The sequence below is a fragment of the Apium graveolens genome, chromosome 11 (assembly GCF_009905375.1).
Source record: "Apium graveolens cultivar Ventura chromosome 11, ASM990537v1, whole genome shotgun sequence".
NCBI lineage: Eukaryota > Viridiplantae > Streptophyta > Magnoliopsida > Apiales > Apiaceae > Apium > Apium graveolens.
In genome coordinates, this window is record NC_133657.1 from 191,699,221 (window position 1) to 191,724,748 (window position 25,528).

Below are 25,528 nucleotides of genomic sequence, written 5' to 3' on the forward strand. Positions count from 1 at the left end.
GATTTCCACCCTAAAATGGGCCAAGATTGATGTCTCTCGACTGACTAAGGGTACGGCCGACAGACAGGGACATGTTAGCCATTGACCCAATAAGGCCCAATGACCGCATGCTCATTAAGCTTTTGGACCACTGGGCCGAAGGCTCATCAAAACTTTTAAAAGCATTGAGCCGAAGGACGAAGCCCACTATTCTACCCTATCATTGGAAATTAAATAGGGAATCTTACGGCTTGCTCCCGAGTTTTTTAATGGGAAGGAAGTAACTGATTAGGAGGTAAAGTACTTCCATCCCATTTTTGGAGTGAAAGATTGTTAAATTTACATTCAATAACACTTGCTTTTGCTCCTTTTAAAAACTCGGGAGCACGATTACGGAGGGAAGTGAAACAACTTTACTTACCCTCCACTTGCTTTCCTTCCTTTTTAAAACTCAGGAACAAGGCGTTAATGCCTCCCCCTTTTTCACTCATCTAACGCTCGCCTTTATTACAAAGATAACGAACTAGCATTTATGGTAAGTTTAGATATAAATACCCTGAGAAAGGTGAGACCAGGCTAATAACACATTCATTCTCTCACATACTCTCTACTTTCCTTGTATTCTCTAAACCCACTATATATTCAGATTCGTATTCTCACGCCAAAGGTGAATCGGGGGGATAATCTCTCGTATTATCTTCCCTTTCAAGTAGCAGCCGAAGACAGTTCTTAAGAGGTCGAAAGTTGTTCTTGCAGTTCGAAGGAGATCTGGGCGTAACACTGACAAATGCCTTTCTTTTAATAATTATTTTATAATATTGATATAAACGTACTTTTACAAAATATGAATTGAGTCATTAAAAGTTAACAAAGAAATTTTATATATCTGCATTGCCCATTATATGCTTTTGTGTATATAGTAGTGCAAGTGAAATATTTTCTAAAAGAGAGATGATGTATTCAAAATAATCTTTTAATGGCATATACAACTCAAATTTTTAATTAGATTTTTAAATTTTCGAGTGTCTTCAATTTTAAGTTGTAATACTTTTAAATCTTGGTATATTCTTTTTTTAAAGTACCGGCACTATACTATAGTTAATCAGATGAAATGCTTTTGAATGCAACACTCACTTTTTGGTATAATATCCAAATATTTTTTGAGCTACTGCAACACAACAAAATTCGAGTTGAATTACTTTAGAAACTTGTGTTGCAACTAAATTCTACTGTTGCACCACTACACCAAATATGACCTATTGCAACGCCCTCCAAAAAAATGTTATGCGAATATGTTATCGTAGCTATGCTAGTAATGAGCTCATATAATATTGTGTATATTGTGTTACGATAGCCAAAACAATAATGTTGCATTAGCTATTAAGTGTTGCAGCTTTAGCTGATAACATAATTTTTAAAGTATTAGCTTAGGGTATTAAAATATAAATATAATATAATTGTGCTTAAGCGGGATAAATTTTGGGTAATTGCCGCCAAAAAATTTTTGGACATAGTAAAAATTTTATGTACACACACCCTCACTCCCTTTCACTACAAGAAAAACATGATCCTACAACCGTTTTTCACCGTTGTTTGATGTCAAAATTTTGGGTCGTCTATTGAGGAGCCGTGTGATTTCGATCAGACAACAGTGCATCGAACCATTACTAGAAGCTACAGACACAACAGGTTCATAACTGTTACCGAAACTGTCATTCAACAACAGGTTGTATAAAAGACTGTATTGTTGGAACAGTTTACCTGCAACGGTTTTCCTCAAGAAGACAACGGTGTATTACTGTCAACTAAGAGTGCAAAATTTCTATATATTATTTGTCAAACAACGGGTAGTTTGTTGATTGTTGTTTGAAAGGCTAACCACAATAGGTTTAGGACAATACAGTTATGTTATGATGTCTTAGACAACACCTTGAGCCAGAGTATTGTAAGGAAGTCTTTCAAACATCGGTTTGTGAAATGTATTTCCAATAATGAGTTGTGGTTAATGGCCATTTTAAAGCTCTTTAGACCACATTTTTTGTTTAACTCCTATTGTAGTGCACCCCTTGAGACAACAGCGTCGTATATAATGTTGTTTGAAAGGCTAACCACAACAGTTTTAGGTCAATACTGTTATTTTATGCTGTCTTATACAACAGTTTTAGGTAAATATTGTAAGGAGCTATTTCAAACAATGGTTTGTGATAGTATTTTAATACTAAGTTATGTTAACTTCCATCTTAATGCTCTTTAGACCACATTTTTTGTTTAAAGCATATTGTAGTGTTATCCTTGAGATAACACCATCGTATATTTTGTCGTTATGTGAACATGATAGACACAATATTACCATGTTTTAAAGTGTTGTGAATAGAGCTTTAGTCAACTGTTAAAACAATGTTACAGTGTTGTTCCAATTAGTTTGGTACAATGGCTGTTTTTGATTGAGAACACAATCATCTGTTGTATATAAAATTTTGCATATAAAATCCTGATTTCATCCAAACCACCTGTTTTCTAAAAACTAAATCCCAAAAATGAATCCACCAAAAATGAATCCACCAAACGAACAAACCGAGAACTAACTACCAATCACAAAAAAATCAAAATCCACCAAACCAACAAACCTAGAACTAGCTAGAACAAGAACAAGCCAATATATATAAATTCACCAAACCAACAAACTTAGAACTAGCTAGAACAAGAACAAGCCAATATATATAAATCCACCAAACACATATCAATCCAACAATCCTAGAACAAGCCAATATATATATATATCCACCAAACATCTAATATAAATCCACCAAACACAACCAATCCAACAATCCTACAACAGTAGAACAAGAACCGGGCAATATATATAGATTGAGCACAATATATATAGATTGACCATGCAATCTACTAATAGATTGAGACAAATCTATCAATCTACCGACAATTCTGTTTGGATTGGACCAAAAAGTGCATCACCATGACCAACTGCATAATTTAAAGTTCAAATCCGACTACTAGTTCAAACAAAAGACCACAAATTTGGAACCTAGATTGCATGGCGTTTCATGAAATATTTTGCAAAATCACAGCGGATCTCGTTAATGTCATCATCAGTGTAAACCAAGTTTGATCTGCGCATCCACTGAAAAATAACCCAAAATTTTACATAAGTCATACAATTAAGTACTGTACGAGTAAGAGTATAAGTCAATGGGAAAACCCAAAGTGAAAATCTCACCTTAGCAGCAAACTCAAGTTCTTTGTCCTGAACAATCTCCTTCATATAGCGCATCACAAACAGGCCACAATCCTTGGTTCCTGACTGCACTGGAACTCCCTGGATTAATTAAAAATGCATTACAAAAGCTGTGAATTGGAGAGAAAGAAGCTCTTGTATGTATATTGCAGAGAGATAACTATACAAAACAGATTTGGTGAATGTAAAAAATAAGTCTCTAAACTATGAGTGCAGTAGTGTTTATATACAAGCATTAATCTAACTAACTTCTATCCTTAACAACTAACTGAGATGTAACAAATAATTATTTAATTACAATATCAACTAACTGAGATGTAAGAAATAATTATTTAATTACAATATCCTTAATAGCATAGAAAAAATATGATGAGAATTGATTATTACCGCCATGTTCTCCCACAAAATTTTCTTCTTGACAACCTTGTTGAGATCCTCTTTGTAAATTTTAATGGCACTACAACCAAAATAATACCAGCAAAACCATTAAGCAACTGAAAAATGCGTGGTCTATCAAAGTTCAAGACTCCATACAGATATTTTAGAAGCTGAATCTTACTTGTCGACAACATCCAGCCATTCCACATTAGCGATTCGACGTTTTAGAGGGTCCATGTGGTAGACAACCTCTGCCTCAGGATTTGCAACAGTTAAATTCCAATGGTTCCTACACAAACATGAATGAATTGAAGCCTTGTCATAAAAATTGAAACTTAGAAGCTCCAAAAAAAATCAATTTAAAAAGGCATGTGATCCTGTTTAGCTAAAACATTATATGAGAATGTCTAACTAGCTAGCTCTTGGATTAAAACTTACACGTCATTGTAAGGCATAAGAAAGTATTGCCCTTTCTTAGCATTCTTAAATCGTGCAGCGAGTGCACGCGACCTCTGCCCTGCATTACCACAGCCAATGGCACCAATTGTGGTGGGATCTACGAACTTGATCATGTTGGTCATCTTATTTTTTTTGATGTATTCGTTTATGGAGCTACATATAAAAATATGAGAGATTAAAAAAAAATCGTTTCTGGAGCCACAGAGTAACTATGAGATATTAAAAAAAAAATTGTGGAGAAACTTACTGAATAAAAAGGACGATCACAGACCCCGACATTTCACCTCCAGAGCACACCGAATATATATCTGATAAGTAAATGGCCATCTTTTTTGTAGAGCCAAAGGCTTCTTGGGATAGTTGAAAAGAAACCGTTCGTTCATCAGCTAAGGCACCCTTTGCCCATGTCCACAAACGATTTAATGCAGATGGGTAATTTGCACCCATCTCAACAACAAGCTCTGGTTCAACATCAGCGACTAATTTATAAGTCTTCTTTTTTCCCTTTTTCTTGGCTTTCTGCAGAAAATACACATGAAAATAGTAAGAAAGAAAATACTAAATAAAAACATTCTAGCTATATAGTGCTATTCTAAATATTTTTACCTTCGGAGCTGACAAAACATTGGAAGTGCTATTGTTCCTCATTGTTATCAAGTTTCTTGGCCATGCAATAAAAGTTCCCATGGCTTGTTCCACGGTCAAAATCTCGTCACCGATGGGATATGGAATCTTAGCATCTCCTTGAATGACTTGAGTGATTGACACTCTTGCATTCTCTTCCCCAAGTCTGACTCCATGGATTGTCTCCTCTCCTTCAACAACAACAACAACTTCATCAATCTTCGCACAAGCTACAATGTTGCTGAGCGATCCAAGAGCCAATTTACAAACAGAATTATCCGGAGCATTCACTTTAACTTCTTCACATCTGTCTTCCTCAAAAACAATTCTACAACTTTCATCCTTGCCATCCAACCTCTGAGCATCCTCAGGATCCACCCCTAAATCAACAAACAAACTTTCAATCTTTTGAATTTTCAGACCACCTCCCTCCTGTTGAACAGGAAATAAATTCTTTGCAGTTGTAGGTGTAGCAGGATGGTTTACAGCTGCATCAACATCAACCCCGCCGTTAGAGTGACAGCTTGCTTGTTGGGAAGGATGCGTTGGAGTACATTCTTGTTGTACGGGCCTTTTCAAGATCTCTGCCCTCAGCTTTTCCATTTCAGCAGCCCAAAAATCATCTCTCGCTTTAATTATTTTTGGAGTCTCCTCTGCCAAGTACCTCTGAACTCTTTCCTGTATCTTTTCATCCATTGTTCTAGCTTTTTTTTGCCTTGGAAGATCAAAATAAACCGACTGCTTTACATGAACACCTTGTCCACGGACCCGTCCACCATGCTCAGGCTTACCGAGCGCGAGTGTTAAAACATCATCAACACCTTCAGCTATTAGTTTCCCTTCCTTAACCTCCTTTTTCAATTTTTCCTAAAATATTAAGTGTACCATATTATCACAGTCTGAGCTATTTCCATGTAAAAGACTAACATAATTAAGTACCATATACTTTCAATTAATTAAGACAAAAATTAATATATAACTTACAATTTCCATTGCTTTATCTTCAACAATTTTTCCTAAAAATTTACCATCTTTGTCCTTCCTTGCTAGGACCCAGGTTGACGACCGATCAACTTCCTCTTCATCTGGATGAGATTGATACTGCATTCACATGTATATGATCAGGAAAGTATAATAGTATAGATATGTTAGACAAATTAGTTTGTATTAGAATAATAACTATGTCATTTCACTATTACGCACCCATTCATTCTCGAGGTTAGCATAACCTTTTCGAGACATCCGATGTGGATATACACTCAGCATCCTTCTTTGTATAGCATCATTATGACATTTCTGCATAAGAAGCACGAATGTGGTTATGAAATCAATATTAATTAAATACCAAAAACTAGAAACAACAAGTATGTTTTAATGCTAACTAGAAATAAGTATGTCATAATGCTAACTGGAAACATACCAAAAACTCAGGTGACGTGCGATCAGCAACAAATATATCCCAATGCGATTTTTCTATGAAAGAGAAATCTGCAGGAGGATAGGCCAACACTTCAGGTTGATCTCGATAAGGGAGAATGTAATTTGTGGTCAGTCGACTTTTGAACTCCCTCCATTTCTGACCAGCGGAACGTAAAACCAACTTTTTCGCAGACGGAGGTAAAATGAAACCCAGCTACATACATAAGAAATTAAAAAGATATCAGATACATAAGTAATGAACATATAATGAAAGATACATAATTATTTGAGTTTGTTTTACCAGAACACACTCCCAAAGCTTGTTCTTTGTCTCATCGGGAACACATTTCCAACTATCATGCCAGATTGGTGCTTTGGTTCTTGCCAAAACCCCAATATAGGATTGCATTTCTGCCGCTTCAGGACCATACGGCTCTCCCTTTCCATTAAAAGACACATTAAGTTTATTCCCCTGGATCTTTCGTCTCACAATTCTATGCATCGTTACACAACCTCGCTTGAGTAGTTTTAGTCCTTCATTGTTGTTCGGGGTGGTAACAGGTTTCACTTTTTTCTTCTTATTTTTGGAAATTTTTTTCTGTAAGATTTCAGATATAGGCTTCTTCTTCACAGACTTTGGGGAAGAAGTGGATGGGGTGGGGGTCATAGCAGGGGTCTGGTTGTTTAAGGACCTGGTCTTTCGTAAAGCCCTGATCACATTCATGGTAGTTGGGTGGGATGAAGACCTGGACCTTTTAAGCTCTTTCTTCTTTGGCCCTGTTCTCGGTGACTTTCTTGTGTTCAATTCTGTCTTCTTTGACTCACTTTTCTTTTTCGGAGTGGCCATTATCTATACACCAAACAAAAACTAAAGTTTAAAACACATGTATCAAATGTATATGGAAGAAAAACCAAATTTCAGAGTCACATAATATAGAACATGTAAAATGAGCTGTCATATATCTAAAAGGACTTCGCATATATGCACGAAACATATATACTCAAACAGAGGCAATGTGTTTATGTGTTCCGTGAATCAAACAGAGGCAATATGGATCAAAATCCACAAAATCTTAAGTGAAACATTAAAATCAAGCATAGTGAAACACTAAAATCAGGGATGCTGAGTGTATATGCAGAGTGTATTTAGAGGAACACTAAAATCTAGAGTGAAACATAGAATACATAAAATCAGGGACTCAAAATCAAGAGTGAGTGACAAAATGCATGCAAAGGACGCATATAATCGGAATGAAGATACCCAAAATATCATATACTCTACAACCCCTAAATACATAAGATGAAAAAACCCCAAATACAAAAGATAAAATCAGGGACGCTAGGGTTCTAGGGTTTAAGCCCATACCAGTGATTAAACGGTTGAGTAATCGCCCTTGTCGCGTGTGATGCTAGGTTGAGTAATCGCCGTTGTCGCCTGTGATCGCCGTTGTCGCGTGTGATAAAATGAAAATGAAAAATGAAATTGTGAATGTAAACTGGTAAAGTAAACACCGCGAAGCCAAGGTGGGAGACAATTTTTGATTGGGGGGAAATGAAAAATCAAATGAACGGTGCTGATTTGAGATAGTACCTCAATCTAACGGTATGTAATGTCTTTTAATATATTTTAATTTTTAAAAATTAAATTATCTTGTCTGAAAAACTGTTGTTAGACATACTTTGTTACAATTGTTTAGTTAATAATTTCGATTAGAAGATTTTTATTCGGTTCAGTGTTTCGTTAAAAAGATGACTTTATTTTAAACATCTTATATTTTCCTATAAAATCTGTACATGACTACACTAAGTCGATATTAACATCCGTACGGTTGGATCTTTGACAAATCCATTTCAGAAATTAATTAAGTCAACTGGGTAGTAGTACCCGTGTCAGGGACTACAGCTTTTACCGGATTTCTGTTAAAAAGACGAACAAGAAGAGTTGATTATTTTCCGATAAAATTTGTACATGACTACAATAAGTCGATATTAACATCCGTACGGTTGGATCGTTGACAAATTCATTTCAGAAATTAATTAAGTCAACTGGGTAGTAGTACCCGTGTCAGGGACTACAACTTTTACCGGATTTCTGTTAAAAAGACGAACAAGAAGAGTTGATTATTTTCCGATAAAATCTGTACATGACTACACTAAGTCGATATTAACATCCGTACGGTTGGATCGTTGACAAATCCATTTTATAAATTAATTAAGTCAACTGGGTAGTAGTACCCGTGTCAGGGACTACAGCTTTTACCGGATTTCTGTTAAAAAGATGAACAAGAAGAGTTGATTATTTTCCGATAAAATCTGTACATGACTACACTAAGTCGATATTAACATCCGTACGGTTGGATCGTTGACAAATCCATTTTATAAATTAATTAAGTCAACTGGGTAGTAGTACCCGTGTCAGGGACTACAGCTTTTACCGGATTTCTGTTAAAAAGATGAACAAGAAGAGTTGATTATTTTCCGATAAAATCTGTACATGACTACACTAAGTCGATATTAACATCCGTACGGTTGGATCGTTGACAAATCCATTTCAGAAATTAATTAAGTCAACTGGGTAGTAGTACCCGTGTCAGGGACTACAGCTTTTACCGGATTTCTGTTAAAAAGACGAACAAGAAGAGTTGATTATTTTCCGATAAAATTTGTACATGACTACAATAAGTCGATATTAACATCCGTACGGTTGGATCGTTGACAAATCCATTTCAGAAATTAATTAAGTCAACTGGGTAGTAGTACCCGTGTCAGGGACTACAGCTTTTACCGGATTTCTGTTAAAAAGACGAACAAGAAGAGTTGATTATTTTCCGATAAAATCTGTACATGACTACACTAAGTCGATATTAACATCCGTACGGTTGGATCGTTGACAAATCCATTTTATAAATTAATTAAGTCAACTGGGTAGTAGTACCCGTGTCAGGGACTACAGCTTTTACCGGATTTCTGTTAAAAAGATGAACAAGAAGAGTTGATTATTTTCCGATAAAATCTGTACATGACTACACTAAGTCGATATTAACATCCGTACGGTTGGATCGTTGACAAATCCATTTCAGAAATTAATTAAGTCAACTGGGTAGTAGTACCCGTGTCAGGGACTACAGCTTTTACCGGATTTCTGTTAAAAAGACGAACAAGAAGAGTTGATTATTTTCCGATAAAATCTGTACATGACTACACTAAGTCGATATTAACATCCGTACGGTTGGATCGTTGACAAATCCATTTCAGAAATTAATTAAGTCAACTGGGTAGTAGTACCCGTGTCAGGGACTACAGCTTTTACCGGATTTCTGTTAAAAAGACGAACAAGAAGAGTTGATTATTTTCCGATAAAATTTGTACATGACTACAATAAGTCGATATTAACATCGATAAATTTTGTAAATGACTATCCATAAGTGGATTTTTATTTGGACATAATTTAAGGATTATTTAAAATTTTAACAACCCAATCATTGAGCTTTGTTATGTCTGAATGAGAACATAATAATTGAAGTCAAAATTAGGTCATTCATTACTCCTCATCTTATCCCCTCCTGTACTCTCCATCGTGATTCGTGGCGGCTCCATTTTAGGTAAATCCGTAACCTAAATTATCTTTTTAGTGTTTTAGGGTTCCTCCATTGTTTCAGTGGTTTAAGCTCTAACACAAGCTCACCTTTGCAATTAATTGTTTGAAGTGATGCACATTGGGAATTTGGGTTTGTGATAAGCTTAATTAGTTACTAATTGCTAATAGATTATGTAGTTGTTGCTGATTGTTTTGGTTTGGTAGTTAGTCATAAGCTTAATAGTTTTGGTTATTTGGGAATTTGGGTTTGTAATTGTTTTGGTAGTTAGTCATAAGCTTAATAGTATATGCTCTGTTTTTGACCATCATGTCACTTTCTTTTTGCAGCTTGTTTTATATCAAAATATGGATAGGTCATGGTTAAAAGCTGATAGAAGAACAAGAGAGTTTGAGAATGGAGTGGACGATTTACTTATGTTTGCCTTTGAGAATGGATATAACGAAGACAAAATAAGTTGTCCATGCTTAAAGTGCGCACATAGCAAATCTTGGAAAGCTCGGATTGTTAAAAACCATCTGTTTCAAAATGGTATTGATGAAACGTATACTCGCTGGATATGGCACGGGGAGCCAAATATTGTAGAAAGTCCTGTATTGGATGAAAGTGACAACTCGGTATCTTCTAATTACCAATTCTGCACAAGAATGGGTGAAGCTGACGATGATGATGTTCTTTCTTCAGATTCTTCAGATTTCATCAACCATGTGAAAGGTGAGCATGAACCTCTTTATCCTGGTTGTGAGAATTACACTAAGATGAAAGCTTTGGTTAAGTTATTCAACTTGAAAGTGAAGCATGGTATGTCGGATTCATGTTTTTCTGATGTTCTATTATTGATTGGGTCTTTGCTACCAGAAGGCAACAATGTCCCTTCTTCTTTCAATGAAGCGAAGAAAACCTTATGTGCATTAGGAATGGGTTATGATAAGATACACGCATGCCCGAATAATTGTCTACTATATCGTGGGCCACAAGATGAAGATGAGACTACTTGTCGCATATGTAAGGCCTCTAGATGGAAACTGAATAAGAAAGGAGAAGAACAAGAAGGAGTCCCTGCTAAGGTCTTATGGTATTTCCCCTTGATACCAAGAATAAGAAATTTGTTCAATACACCAGCGATTGCGAAGGACATGACTTGGCATGAGACCGAACGACAACAAGATGGTAAAATGAGGCATCCAGCAGACTCGCAAACATGGAAGGATGTCGATCAAAAGTGGCCTGATTTTGCATCGGAGAGTAGAAACCTCCGGTTAGCTTTATCCGCCGACGGTTTCAATCCTTTTCGTGGAAACCGTACTGATCACTCAAGTTGGCCAGTTTTGCTATCGGTTTACAACCTTCCACCTTGGCTCTGTATGAAAAGAAGGTACATTATGCTTTGCTTGTTAATATCAGGACCGACCGAGCCTGGAAATGATATAGATGTGTTCCTTCAACCACTTATTGAAGATCTGCAGGAGTTGTGGCGCGGGAAACAAGTGTACGACGCATATAGACAAGAGTCTTTCGTACTTAGGGGCATATTATTATGGACAATAAGTGACTATCCGGCCTTGGGGAACTTGTCGGGACATGTAGTTAAAGGATATAATGCTTGTATTCTTTGTGTTGATAAAACAGAGGCTACTAGGCTGGTTCACTATCGGAAGACGGTAGTTATGAGGCATAGGAGGTGGTTGCCTCGTCATCATCCGTATAGAAATCAAAAGGCAGCTTTTGATAATAGCGTTGAGACAGGTGCTGGTCCTATTCCATTAACTGGTGAGCAGGTTTTTGAAAGAGTACAACATCTAAGGGACCATGTCTTTGGTAAGACACAACGCCAACATAAACGGAAGAAAGGTGATGCTAGATCAGTTTGGAAGAAGTTATCTATCTTCTTTCAACTTGAGTATTGGAAATTTTTGCCAGTTAGGCATGTTCTCGATGTGATGCACATCGAGAAAAATATATGTGAGGCTTTACTTGGAACTTTGCTAAATATTCCCGGAAAGACAAAAGATAGGGAGTCAGTCCGTCTCGATATGGCAGAAATGGGAATAAGAATGGAGCTAAGGCCAAAAACTCCCGGAAAGAAAGAGAAGGTACCTTTGGCTGCATGGAACTTATCAAATGCTGAAAAGAAGGTAGTTTGCTCATCATTTCTTCAAATGAAGTTACCGGATGGATTTTGTTCAAATATCAAGAATCTTGTAAATATGGAAAAACTTCGGCTTGTTGGAATGAAATCTCATGATTGCCACACAATATTGCATCATTTGCTTCCAATTGCGATTCGGTCGGTACTGCACAAAAAAGTCAGGTGCACAATAATAAGGTTTTGCCTTTTCTTCAAGGCAATTTGCAGCAAAGTCATCGATGTAGATAAATTGAAAAATATGCAATCTCAGTTGGTGGAAACATTATGCCAGCTGGAAAAACACTTTCCCCCTTCGTTCTTCGATGTCATGATCCATCTCTCAATTCATCTTGTGAGAGAGGTTAAGCTTTGCGGGCCAATCTTTCTACGTTGGATGTATCCTTTTGAGAGATATATGAAGGCGTTTAAAGTATATGTTCGAAATGCTGCTCATCCCGAAGGTTGTATTGCCGAGGCATATGTTGCCGAAGAGGCCGTTGAACGTTTGGTCAATTTTGAAGAAGCTACCATAGGTTTGCCAAAAAATGATAGGCATGAGCAAAATGCAATAAGCAAACCTTTATCTGGTGCGACAATGATCAAGCCAAGCAAAGAGGAATTGCATCTAGCACACTTATGTGTTCTGCAAAATAGCAATCACATGAGGCAATATTTTGAGTAAGTTACTAACATATGTGTGTGTGTGTGTGCATTTTGTTATTTTCTCATTATCTGCAATTCGGTAAATATATTGAAGCAATTGATTTTACTTGTAGTGAACATATGGCATCTTTAATGCTAAGATACCAGCAGCATGAAAATGACGAGGTGTGGCTAAAAACCAAGCAGAATGAACAATTCCCCGAATGGTTCAGGAAAAAGGTAAGTTTTATTTATGTGTTTATTACCTTGTTACGTAGTCCTGATTAAAAACAATACAGACAAGTAATATAAGAAGTCGAAGACATCCAATAAAAAATAAAAACACAGACCTAAAAAAATTGTTTAATTTTTTTTTTATTGTACAGATTGAGACGGAATTGCTCCATGACCATAATAGCATAGGTGATGATATAAGGTGGATGGCAGAAGGGCCTAACAAGAATGTTCCTACGTTTAGTGGTTATAAAATCAGCGGGGTTATTTATAGCACCAAGGAGCGTGATAATAATAGACAAGTACAGTGTAGTGGTGTTTGTGTTGTTGCAGATACATTAATGCCTTCCGAAAAATTTAAATCTGTTGAACATACTTCACATACCTATTATGGAGTTATAACAAGTATATGGGAGCTAGACTATAATAATTTTAGAGTCCCTATATTTCGTTGCAATTGGGTAGATATGAACAAAGGGGTTAAGGTTGATGAGTTGGGATATACATTGGTTAATTTAAATAAATTAGGATTTTCAAATGATCCTTTTGTTCTAGGGAAACATGTTAAGCAAGTTTGCTACATTGATGATACTCTTGAAAAATTTTGGTCTGTGGTGTTGAAAGTCCCGGAAAAGAACTTTTATGACCACTGTGATGATGAAAATGAAGGCTCTGTAGAAATAGAACTTGAGAATGAGCTGCAGTTGCCCGTGTTCCCGAATGTTGATGAACTGGACGATGAAAATACTAGCTATATGCGAGAGGAAGAAGAATGGATTCAACTTCCATAGTGGTAATATATATAATTATTTATAGATACTTGAGTCCATGTACCGCTCACTTTATTCTTTTTGTAGGTGAAGCTCCCATTATCCATGTGTACTGCTCGTGAACCCCTTGATGAGATTACTTTTGCCGTGATAAAATCATCATCTAGTTGACTGAGTTTTCAATTTGTGAATGCTGCTGGTTGATGCTCTTCTTATAATAGATGATGATTTTATCATAGCAAAAATAATCATTCGGCGGACATACAAGTATGGCTAGCTTCTACTGCAGAAACAGGGCTTGGAGATATGTTATCTACTGCAGAGGATAAATTATAAAATTTTCCACATCAAACTTGTGCAAATTAATGTTGATCACTTGTTTTTGTGTTTATGCAGAATTACCAGCATACGGCGGTTGTCAAGGCGTGCAAAATTATGGCTAAGCAGCATGCATGTTACCAAAGGCAGTAAACAAGGATTGTGTTTCCATTTTCATTGTAATATTCACTACTAAACAACTCTGTCTTGTATATATGGAACAATGTAATTTGAAATCTCTGTCTTGTTTAATTGAAAGTGTATGGTTTGCCAATTTTGAGGAATGGCTTTCAATTTTGATTGAGGATCTCTACTTTGTTGTTGGTTGGACCTTTGTAATATGTGCAAGTCAATTTTTTTTTCCATCTTTGCTGTATAGACAACGGTTTCTTTTGCTAATCAGTAAACTGTTGTATGAACCTCTATTATCCCATAATGTTAATAACCATTGTCTATGAACTTTGCTTTCTACAATGGTATTTTAAATCTATTGTTTGATAGAGTCTAAGATATCAGTTTTAGTAAACCATTGTCTAAATTAGACAACAGACTTGTCAAAAACTGTTGTCTTAAGATGGAATGAATTTTTGTACATACAACATGCATGCAACATTATGTAAAAGGGTTACAAACAACAGCTCGTAAAATAACAGTTGTCTTAAGATAGAATGAGTTTTTGGACATACAACATTGGTTCACGCTTGTTTAAAATAGTCATAAACAACAGTCCATGAAATCACAGTTGTCTAAATAAGTCAAATCGAAAAGCTTAGACAATAGTGTGCAAAAACCTCTATAAACGTTGTCGGATGGAAAGCAAGACAACTGTTTTTTCATAGCGAAGAAAACCCCGTGGTTTGATTTTTTGGGACAACGGGTATATTTTGAACCGTTGTCTCATGACAGTTGTGTGAATGAGATTTTGGTGTAGTGTTTGTTTTTTCTCATATCTCAATACACTCTGTCACTCACCCACTTTCTCTCTCCTGTCCCAATTTCTCTCTCTTATCGTTCCCTGTCTGGCTAATCTCTCTGGCCTATCTTTCTCTCTCTCTCTCACTAAACTCTCTTGTCTCTCTGTATCTGTCTGTCCGCCACTACTATTCTGTACTAAGCAATTAAGGATTTTCTTTTCTAATTAGGGTCAACTGAATTGTAGTGGAGGCTTGAATTTTTTAGTTACGGCTTAGGTCCTTCTTTAAACTTCATTTAATCTCTCTCTTCCCCCTCTCTCTTTCTCTCTCTCCCCCTCTCTCACTCACCCCCCCCCCCTCTTGTGTTCTTGACTTAGGGATTTATTGCATCATTTTATAAGTTGTTATTATTATATAAGAGATTCTTCGAATGATAATTGTGTAACTAATTTGCAATTTGTGTAAAACCTATATGTTATGAATTAAAGTTGTGTACAAGGACTTTGTTAAGTTTTTGAAGTGTTAATTTTCCATAACTCATTTCACAATAATTTTATTTAGAACTATGTTTTGTTGTAATATGTGTAATGCACTTAATTTCTCATGTTTGTTATTAAAGGTTCTTTTTAATTATTTGAAGTAAGTGCACCTATTCTCGAGTGTGAGTAAAGAGAAAAATAATTTATTCATAGTTATGTAAGAAGCTAAGAAATTGAAATGAGGAAGTGAGCTTGTTTCTGTACAAGAATTTGAATAGTGAAGAGTACTTTATTCTTCGTTATGTCAAAATTTTAATTTTAGATGCCAAAATTAGATATTTTAAAAGACTCTAGAATTATTATTTTCCCTTTAATAACACTGAATTCTAATGTGAATGTGACCAAAATTAGATTAATGTTCCTCAGTATCTGTTTGCCCTTGCTGTCATTCTTTTTTAAAGGATTATATAACATTCAATTACACAAAATTTTCCAGAAATATTCACTACCGGTTGCAATGTATTTTCACTTCTACGCATTGATTTCTTAATAACCTATCCCTTCTTACAGGTATATGCAGATGGGAGACGTAATGTATCTGCATGTTGTATAAAGGCAACAATCAGCGACTTCGATAATATATCGCTTATCACTATTAACAAAATTTAGTTATTAAATGGACCACTATTGAAGTATTATATTTTTGCATCTTTTGCGGAGACTATCACTATTAGAAAATATAAGTAGTCCATTCTTGGAGATTAAAACTGTAGCATTCAACTTTTAACTTGGCATCTTTTCTAACAAGATCTTTGTGCTGAAATGGCATCATATGATCTGAAATAAATGTGGTCGAGAATCTAGTCTATTGGTCTTGGAATTAAATGCAAAAGTTTATATCATCTTCTATACCATAAAATAGATAGGTTGGACTACTAGGGTTTAACACAATTGTAATTTGTAAGATAATAAAGCGTGTCTGAATAATAGTTTGGAAAATTAGTTTCCGCCCTTGGAGGTAGGTGTAGTATAGTTTATAGTATAAATTGAGTGAAATGTTAATTTTTGAAGTTCTTGGTATAACGCTAATCCCAGGATATTTATCTCATATATGGAATTGATGGGAATAATAAAATGCAAAGAGAAGAAACTTGTTCTCTAGAATTTCTTAATATGATTGAGTAATTGGATATTACAATTTATAGGATTACATAGATATAGATTCACTGAACTAGTACATAGAACACTTAATAATCCAGGAATATGTAAACTAAGGTTCATGCACCAGAATCATGTATCTGTGACTTCACATTCATGTAAGGAATTAAATAGTTTTTCTGGAAGGTTCTAGTTATATTCCAACAGCCTCCCTTAAGCTAGAATCTTGCAACACCTAGCTTTGTCTTCAGTCCAGTGAACACTTCTGACTTTAATAGCTTTGTAAATATGTCTGAGACTTGTTCTTCACTTCTACAGTACTTAACTTCAAGCTCTCCATTCTTGATCAAATCACGGATGAAATGGTATTAAATTCGAAAGTGTTTGCTTTTTCCATGAGAAATAGGATCTTTACTAAGTGCAATAGCAGAGATGTTGTCACAATAAATTTCTAGACAATCCTAGAAATTTTGCTTCAGTTCTTGTAACACCCATTTTATCCAGAGGGCTTGACAACCAGCTATAGCCAATGATATGTACTCTGCTTCCGCTGTTGAGAGCACCACAATAACCTACTTCTTTGACATCCATGATATCGCACCATATCCAACAAAAAACACATTTCCTGATGTGCTCTTACTATCATCATGGTCTCCTGCTCAATCACTATCGCAAAATCCAACAAGTTTAGGATTGTTTACTTTTTGATAATAAATTCCATCTGAGAGAGTTCCTCGAATGTATCTTAATATTCTTTTTCCCGCTTCCCAGTGAGACATCCTGGGACATTCCATAAACCTGCGAATTAAGCTGACCCCATAGGCTTCTAAATAATGTAGGATCAATAAGCTCAAAATCATCATCTTTACTTAACTTCAAACCAACTGCAACTGGTGTACTAACCGAATTTGCATTTTCCATTTTGAACTTTTTCAGCAATTCTTTAGCATATTTATGCTGAGAGATAAAAAATCCACCATTTCTTTGTTTAATCTCCATGCCAAGAAAGAAATGTAGCAGTCCTAAATCAGTCATCTCAAATTCTTTTTCCATGTTTTCTTTAAAGACATTTATATCTTCAGCATTGCTTCTAGCAATTATCAAATCATCAACATATAAGCTGATAATAAGAACACTATTATTTGCCCCTTCTTTAACATAAAGAGGGTGTTCAAGAGGACACTTTTGGAAACCATTCTTTAAGAGATAACCATTGATACGGCTGTACCATGCTCTCAGAGCTTGTTTTAATCCATAAAGGGATTTCTTTAAGTGACAAACTTTATGTTCTTCTCCCATTTTGATGAATCCTGGTGGCTGGTCTATGTACACTTCCTCTTTTAAAACACCATTTAAAAATGCCGACTTAACGTCCATTTGGTGAACAATCCAATTATTTTGAGCAGCAAGAGCAAGTACTAACCGGATAGTTTCAAGACGGGCAACTGGAGCAAATACTTCTTGATAATCAATGTCGGTCTTCTGTTTGTAACCTTTTACCACAAAGCGAGCTTTATGCTGTTGAATTTTTCCATCTGCATCACGTTTAGTTTTAAACAACCATTTGACTCCAATTGTTTTCTTTCCAGGAGGAAAATCAATTAATTCCCATGTCTTATTTCTTTGAATTGCATCCATTTCTTGCTTCATGGCCTCCCTCCATTTTTCTTCTTTAGTAGCCTCTTCAAAGGTGACAGGATCATTTTACATGATTAAAGCAAAGTCTGCATATTTTTCTTCAAGTATTCTTCTTCTTTGGCCATAAATTTCAACTAAACTTCTGGTTTTGCGAGGTGTTGACTCAGGACTTGAAGAAGATGCAGGCTCAGAACTTGATGAAGATGTTGGTGATGCATGTAGTGAAACTTCTTCTAGAACAGTCCCAGTTTCTTCTTCTAGATTGCTGTCATATATGATATTGCCGCTTTCTTTTCCATTCTTCCAATCCCAAGCTGCTTGTTTACCAAATATTACGTCATGACTGATTATTAATATTTTTGACTCTGGATTGAACAACCCATATGCCTTTGGATTCTCGTTATAGCCAACAAAAATGCACCTTTCAGATTTATCATCAAGCTTTCCACGCTTCTCCTTCGGTATATGAGAATAACATAAGCTTCCAAAAATTCTGAAATGAGATACACTAGGTTTGTGACCACTTCATGCCTCTTCTGGGGTTTTTCCTTGTACAGCTTTAGTAGAAGCTCGGTTTAAGACATAGCATGTTGATGATGTAGCTTCAGCCCAGATAGGATGAGGTAGTCTTTTTGTCTTGAGCATGCTGCGCACAAGTTCCATAATAATTCTATTTTTTCTTTCTGCCACCCCATTTTATTAGGGGCTGAAACTTACTATCAGCTGATGTTTAATGCCATTCTGTTTCAAAAAGTCTTCAAATTCTCCACTCATGTATTCACCGCCTTGGTCAGAACGTAAGGCCTTTAGATCAAGTCCACTTTGTTTTTTAACAAGAGCTTTAAAATTCTTGAACACTCCAAAAGCTTCAGATTTCTGTTTTAGAAAATATATCCATATTTTCCTAGTGCAATCATCAATAAATGTGAGAAAGTATTTTTTACCTCCAAGTGAATTTTCTCACATTGGGCCACATAAATCTGAGTGCACCAGCTCTAAAGGTTAAGATGCCCTTTTTACCATTCCACTTGGAAAAGAATCACGTTTGTATTTTCCAAATACACAGCCTTCACAGATTTGATCTTGTTTATTGATGTATGGAATGCCTCTCACCATATGCTCCTGACAGATTTTTGAGAGTGTACTGAAGCTTAGATGGTTGTATCTTAGATGCCACGGCCATGATTTGTCCTCCACAATACTAGAGAAACGATTGAGTGATGTCTCATTTAACTTTAAAGGGAACATCTTATTTGGCGTCATTTTGATTCTCGCAATAAGAGAATTATTCTTATATCTTATTTTGCACTGCTCACCATTGAAAATCACATTATGTCCCTTATTTAATAATTGTCCCACGCTTAAAAGATTGTGCTTCAGCCTTGGAACATAGTAGACATCACGAATAAAATTCTGGCCTCGCTTAGTTTGTATTGGAACATCACCACATCCTTGTACCAAGTGCCATTTATCATCGCCAGTTTTTACCTCTCGCTGGACAGATTCATCCAGTTTAATAAGAATGCTTTTGTGTCCTGTCATGTGGTAGCTATAACCACTGTTAATGTACCGAATATTCTTGGTGGAGACCTCTTGCTCATTAAACATAAGAAGGACTGATTCTTCATTCTTTGATTCAGAACTTTCATGTAAAAAACTGGTCTCATTTCTTTCATATTTCAATCTCGAGTAGCAATCTTTCTTTAAATGACCAAATTTATGACAAAAATTGCATTGGATTTGATTTTGATAATTACCTCTTCCTCTGCCTCAAACTTGTCCATGGAATCTTCCTCATTCATATTGATTTCCTGGACTTGCTTCATGATTTAATTGATATTGATAATTACGTGCTTGAGACCTTCCTCTTGCGTAAGAATCTAGTTGGCTTCTTCCTTTTCAATGAAAATTTTTTCCGCGTCATCTTCCACGGAAGCCTCCACGATGGAATTCTTGCATCTGGAATGCTTGCTCAGAGGGTGATGATTCCAATTGTTTAATCCTTAATTTATAAGATTGTAAGGAGCCCAATAGAGATTCAAGTGGAAGCTCACTTAAATTTTTTGATTCCTCGATTGCAACAACTATATGCTCGTATTTCTTTGACATACTCCGAAGAATTTTTTTCTATTATCCGTTGATCCTTCAATTCTTCTCCATTGACCCTGAGTTGATTTGAGATAGAAATAACTCTTTTAAAGTAGTCTTCTACGGACTATGTCTCCTTCATTCTTAATAGCTCAAACTCACCCCTTAAATTCTGCAATCTTATGATCTTCACCTTGTCTTCACCTTTGTATGTTGTATTAAGAGTGCTCCATGCTTCTTTTGATGTTGCTGTTGTAGAGATCCTTTCAAAAATAGCTTCATCTACTGCCTGATATATGAAAAAAGTGCTTTCTTGTCCTTTTTTCGGTTTTCCTTTACAACTGCCAATTGTTGCTGATTGTGAGTAGTTTAATCAAGAGGTTCTTCATAACCAGTTTCAACAATATCCCATAAATCTTGAGAACCAAATAAAGCTTTCATCATAATACTCCATTGACCGTAATTCTTTCCATTTAATCTTGGAAGTTGAGGTTGTAGTGTGTTGTTGTTAGTCGCCATATTAGAAGAGGATGTTTGATTAACAGGTTAAGAAATCGGCTCTGAACAGGTTATAGAATAGGCTACGGAACAGGTTCTCGAATAGGCTCTGATACCAATTTGATGGGAATAATAAACTGCAAACAAAAGAAACTTTTTCTCTAGAATTTCTTAATATGATTGAGTAATTGGATATTACAATTTATAGGATTACATAGATATAGATTCACTGAACTAGTACATAGAACATTTAATTATCCACGAATATGTAAACTAAGGTTCATGCACCAGAATCATGTATCTGTGACTTCACAGTCATGTAAGGAATTAAATAGTTTTTCTGGAAGGTTATAGCTTATATTCCGATAGGAATAATTCTATTGTAATTTGTAACTGTAACATGATATTTTCTTGCACATTTTTATTACAGGTATAAACATGAATGCAGAATTAAACACCTCCTTTTTTTTTTGAATCTGTACCTCTATTGAATGTCAATTGATGCTCACGGCTGTTGCAATGTTGTAGCTCCTAGAAGTAAAATATGAAAGAACTTTTGGCTTACAGCTAGCATCAACTACAGTAATCTGTAAGAGCTTTCAAGTTTCTACATCTTTTCTTTTTGGCTTAATGACCTTTTGGCCCTTAATGTAGGGGCCGTTGTACCTACCAGCCCCAAAAGTATGAACTCATACCCTTTGGCCCTTAAATTATTATGTATCATTCCCTTTAGCCCGTATCAGCAGTAAAACGACATCTAGGCCCATATCGGAGGGTAAACATGTCTTTTACTAAATTTGCTCCATGACGATTAATGTATTTTATATTCTTTAAACCCTAGAGTTGCCAACACTTCGGTTCTTCTCAAATTAAACTTCTTAAACGCAATATTAGTGGCGATTACAGTGGCGATTAACGATTTTTGAGCTTGGATTGTGCGGATCATTCAATGGCATATAGCAATGACATCTCTGTTGGTATTTCTCTTATCCTCCTATTTTGATCGATTGGTTCAATATAGTCTATATTTTGATCGATTGGTTCAATATAATGCGTAAAACTCTTGATATGTGTGTTCTTGTGAATGTTTATCTAGCTATTATGTTGACCCAGTCTTTGTTTTCCTTTAATTTGTTTGTGTGTTATACCTAAAGACTAAATAATGTAGTCGGATATATATATTTGTGTGTTAGTTGTGTTTACATCCATTTATTTTATGTTGAAGGTGATGATGTTGTAAGTTTATCTTTGTTTCATGGTGGGAAGTTAAAGTGGGTTCCAAAAACTGAATATGTAGGAGGTAAAGTTACTGCATATCATATTTGAGACCTTGGTGAAATTAGTTTAGAAAATCTTAGAGCGTGGACTAAGGCGTTGGGTTATGGGGGCTTTGGTTCTCTGTATTTCAGACAGCCTAAGAGAGAGTTGGAAGTGGGGTTAATGTTAGTAAGAAATGAAATAGATGTATCTACAATGAAGTCTTATGCTTTAGAGAATGATAATAAAATAGATGTGTATGTCCACCATTTGAATGAGGAAGAATTAGTGTCATTTGAAGATCAAATTGTTCAAAGGAGTGAAGGAGATGACAACAATGATGTTGGAGATTGGAGTGATGAAATTGATGATTATGACTTTGTTGATAGTGACTACTCAATGAGAGATGATGACCTTCTTTTTTCTAAGAATGTTGCTGAGGAGTGGAATGGATTGGTAGACTTAGGCAAGGACTTGGTCTAAGTGAAGAGAGACAGGTTGAGAGGGATGTGGACATGGAGGGTGAATATGACAGTGATGATCTGGAGAGTTTGGCAGACCATGAAAATGAAGATGCCAGTCTGACTGAGAGGAGGAGAAAAGCATTTACAGTGTTCAAAGAGAAAGAAAACCCAAAGCATTTCCTTAGAACTTACTTGCTTCATTAAATTTTGTCAAAAGCATGCAAATAAAAACTCTGGGACCAGGTATATTTTATTCCTTTTTCTTTGTACCTTTTGGATTGTGTATATTGTAATACATTACTGACCATTTCTTTATTGCAATTGCAGACCATACATGTGCTAGAGAGCAAGTTGGGTTACCCCTCATCAATTCTGGGTTTTTATGCAGAAAATACCTCCCAGAGTTCAGAATTAATCCTCACATGCCAATCGAAGCCTTTCACAAGACTGTGTTAAAGTATTTGCAGATAGATTTCAAACATCATATTCTCAGAAAAGCAAAAAGAAAGTGCATGAAGATGATAAATGGATCCCAGGAAGAGCAATTCCAGAAGCTATGGGATTATAAAACAGAGTTGTTGAAGAGGAATCCCAACTCCACAATTAAGATTAAAATAGACCCAGGTCAGATATGGATTAGTGGTTAGTGTACATTTATCAAGTCAATTTCTTTTTAATTATTAAAAATGTTAGATCTACCTCTTCCAGAACATGAAGGCACCTTCAAGAGGATGTACATATGCTTAGGTGGTTTGAAGCATGGTTTTAAGCTTGGATGCAGAAAAGTTCTTGGATTTGATGGATGTCACTTAAAAACTGCTTACAAAGGTCAGTTATTATGTGTTATAGGTCTAGATGGTAATAATTGTATGTACCCTTTAGCCTATGCTGTGGTTGAAGCAGAAAGATTGGATTCTTGGAGGTGGTTTGTGGCTTTGGTGGGTAATGATCTAGATGTAGGCACTACAAGAAAAACAGCTTCAGACAACATTAATTAGACAATAATTGACAAAAGAACCGTTGTCCCAAAATGACAAACAACGGTTTATTTTGCCCTCCTATAACCATTGTCTAATCCAAGGTTCATACAACAGTTTTGGGAACCGTTGTAAAAAAAATCCCAAAAAAGTGGAGTTTGCACAACAGTTTTTTAAAATATTGTCTTGATATGCTTCACACAACGGGATGAGTAACCATTGTAAAATGTTAGACAATGGTTTTTCAAATCTGTTGTTAATCCATCTCTATAACAACGGTTTAAAAAAACTGTTGTCTTGTAAATGTAAAAAGACAACAGTTTATGAAGTTGTTGTCTAAGTGATCCCGAGACAACGGTTAATTTAGAAATCTTTATGTTGGATATTTACATTTCACACAAGTGTTTATGAAAAGTCTGGTCTTATTATACATCAAATAACAGTTCTTAAATAAGGTTTAGACGACGGTTCTAACATGACAATAACCGTTGTCTATTTATAGGAAAACGTGGCACCATCTGATTGGTGGAAAATATTTCACCTGGATCGCTTAGTTGGAAAAATCTCACCCATTGATTGACTTCACCTAGATCACTTAGTTGGCACAATAGGAGCCCTTGATTTTCTGAAGGTGTCACACTACAGTTTTTTATTAAAAACTGTTGTGTGATATCGAATTCTTAAATTTTAAAAATAATTTTTTTAAATTAATTTTTAGACGATCCAAGCATACGGATGTCAAAGTATATAGATTTTAGTCATATAAAAAAATTACAAAAAAATTCAAACTAATAATGAATGACTTTATCAGGAAAATTCGGTAAAAGTACTACTACCCTAAACGATATTCTTTCCCAAATAACATATTTATTTATTAAAATTATTTTTTAGACAATCGAACCGTACGAATGTTAAATTATATTGTTTTTAGTCATGTAAACAAATTACCAAAAAATAAAACTTATCTTGTATGATTATAAGAAAAATCTGGTAAAGTACTATTCCCTATAATGAGATTCGTTCCCGATCAATAAAATAATTTTTTTAACGATCCAACGGTACGGATGTTAAAGTATATAGATTTTAGTCATATGAAAAAATTATAAAAAATCAAACTTATATTGAATGACTTTATAAGTAAATTTGGGTAAAAGTACTATTACCCTCAACGAGATTCTTTCCCGAATAACAAAATTATTTTTTAAAAAATTATTTTTTAGACGATCCAACCGTACGGATGTTAAAGTATATAGATTTTAGTCATATGAAAAAAATATAAAAAAATTAAACTTATCTTGCATGACTTTATAAGGAAATTTCGGTAAAAGTACTATTACCCTCAATGAGATTCTTTCCCGAATAACAAAATTATTTTTTAGAATTATTTTTTAGACGATCCAACCGTACGGATGTTAAAGTATATAGATTTTAGTCATATTAAAAAATTGTAAAAAAAATAAACTTATCTTGCATGACTTTATAAGGAAAATTCGGTAAAAGAACTATTAACCTCAACGAGATTCTTTCCCGAATAATAAAATTACTTTTAAAATTATTTTTTAGACGATCCAACCATACGAATGTTAAAGTATATAGATTTTAGTCATATGAAAAAATTAAAAAAAAAGTTAAACTTATCTTGCATGACTTTATAAGGAAAATTTGGTAAAAGTACTATTACCTATGATGAGATTCGTTCCCGATCAACAAAATATTTTTTAAAATGATAATTTTAACGATCCAACCAAACGGATGTTAAAGTATATAGATTTTAGTAATATGAAAAAATTATAAAAAAATTAAACTTATCTTGAATGAATTTATAAGGAAAATTCGGCAAAATGACTACTATTTACATGAGACTCGTTTACGATTATAAAAAAAGTTAAACTTATCTTCAATGATTTTTTGGACAAATGTCATTCAAGTTGCAACAACAGATGCTACACTACACCACCATAATTGTTAGCGTATACTAGTAATAAACATTTTTTTAATTTTTTAATTAAATAAAAATTAATTATTTATTTATTTTTAAAAATAATTAATTCTAATAAAATTATTGAAGAGAGTATCAAAAGAGTAAGATACCGCCAAATACATAAACTATTTACATTTATAAGTACTCAAATACATTTATAAGTACTCAAATATTGAAATAAATTTAAATTAAAAAGTTTTAAAATTAAAATAATATATAATATTTTTAAAATTCAATCATAACAAAAACAAAAAAACCCATCTTGGCCCATGAA

At 34.9% G+C, this 25,528-nt stretch overlaps 1 protein-coding gene and 1 long non-coding RNA gene across 2 annotated transcripts; one reads left to right on the top strand and one right to left on the bottom strand.

Annotated features, from left to right (window-relative positions):
* Window positions 1–3,249: 3,249 nt before the first annotated feature.
* LOC141697562 (uncharacterized) lies at window positions 3,250–3,919 on the bottom strand. The gene is made up of 3 exons (XR_012564770.1): window positions 3,792–3,919; window positions 3,620–3,689; window positions 3,250–3,313 (listed from the first exon to the last, which is right to left on the bottom strand). It is a non-coding gene; the product is annotated as an uncharacterized LOC141697562 (long non-coding RNA).
* A 6,136-nt stretch (window positions 3,920–10,055) lies between these two features.
* Window positions 10,056–12,518, top strand: LOC141696323 (uncharacterized). The gene has a single exon (XM_074500478.1). The coding sequence runs from the start codon at window positions 10,056–10,058 to the stop codon at window positions 12,516–12,518; it is 2,463 nt and encodes an 820-aa protein (XP_074356579.1).
* The last annotated feature ends 13,010 nt before the right edge of the window (window positions 12,519–25,528 follow it).

Bases quoted from the DNA above. Each gene is read 5' to 3' on its own strand.
- LOC141696323 (XM_074500478.1), top strand. From the start codon at position 10,056: ATGGATAGGTCATGGTTAAAAGCTGATAGAAGAACAAGAGAGTTTGAG.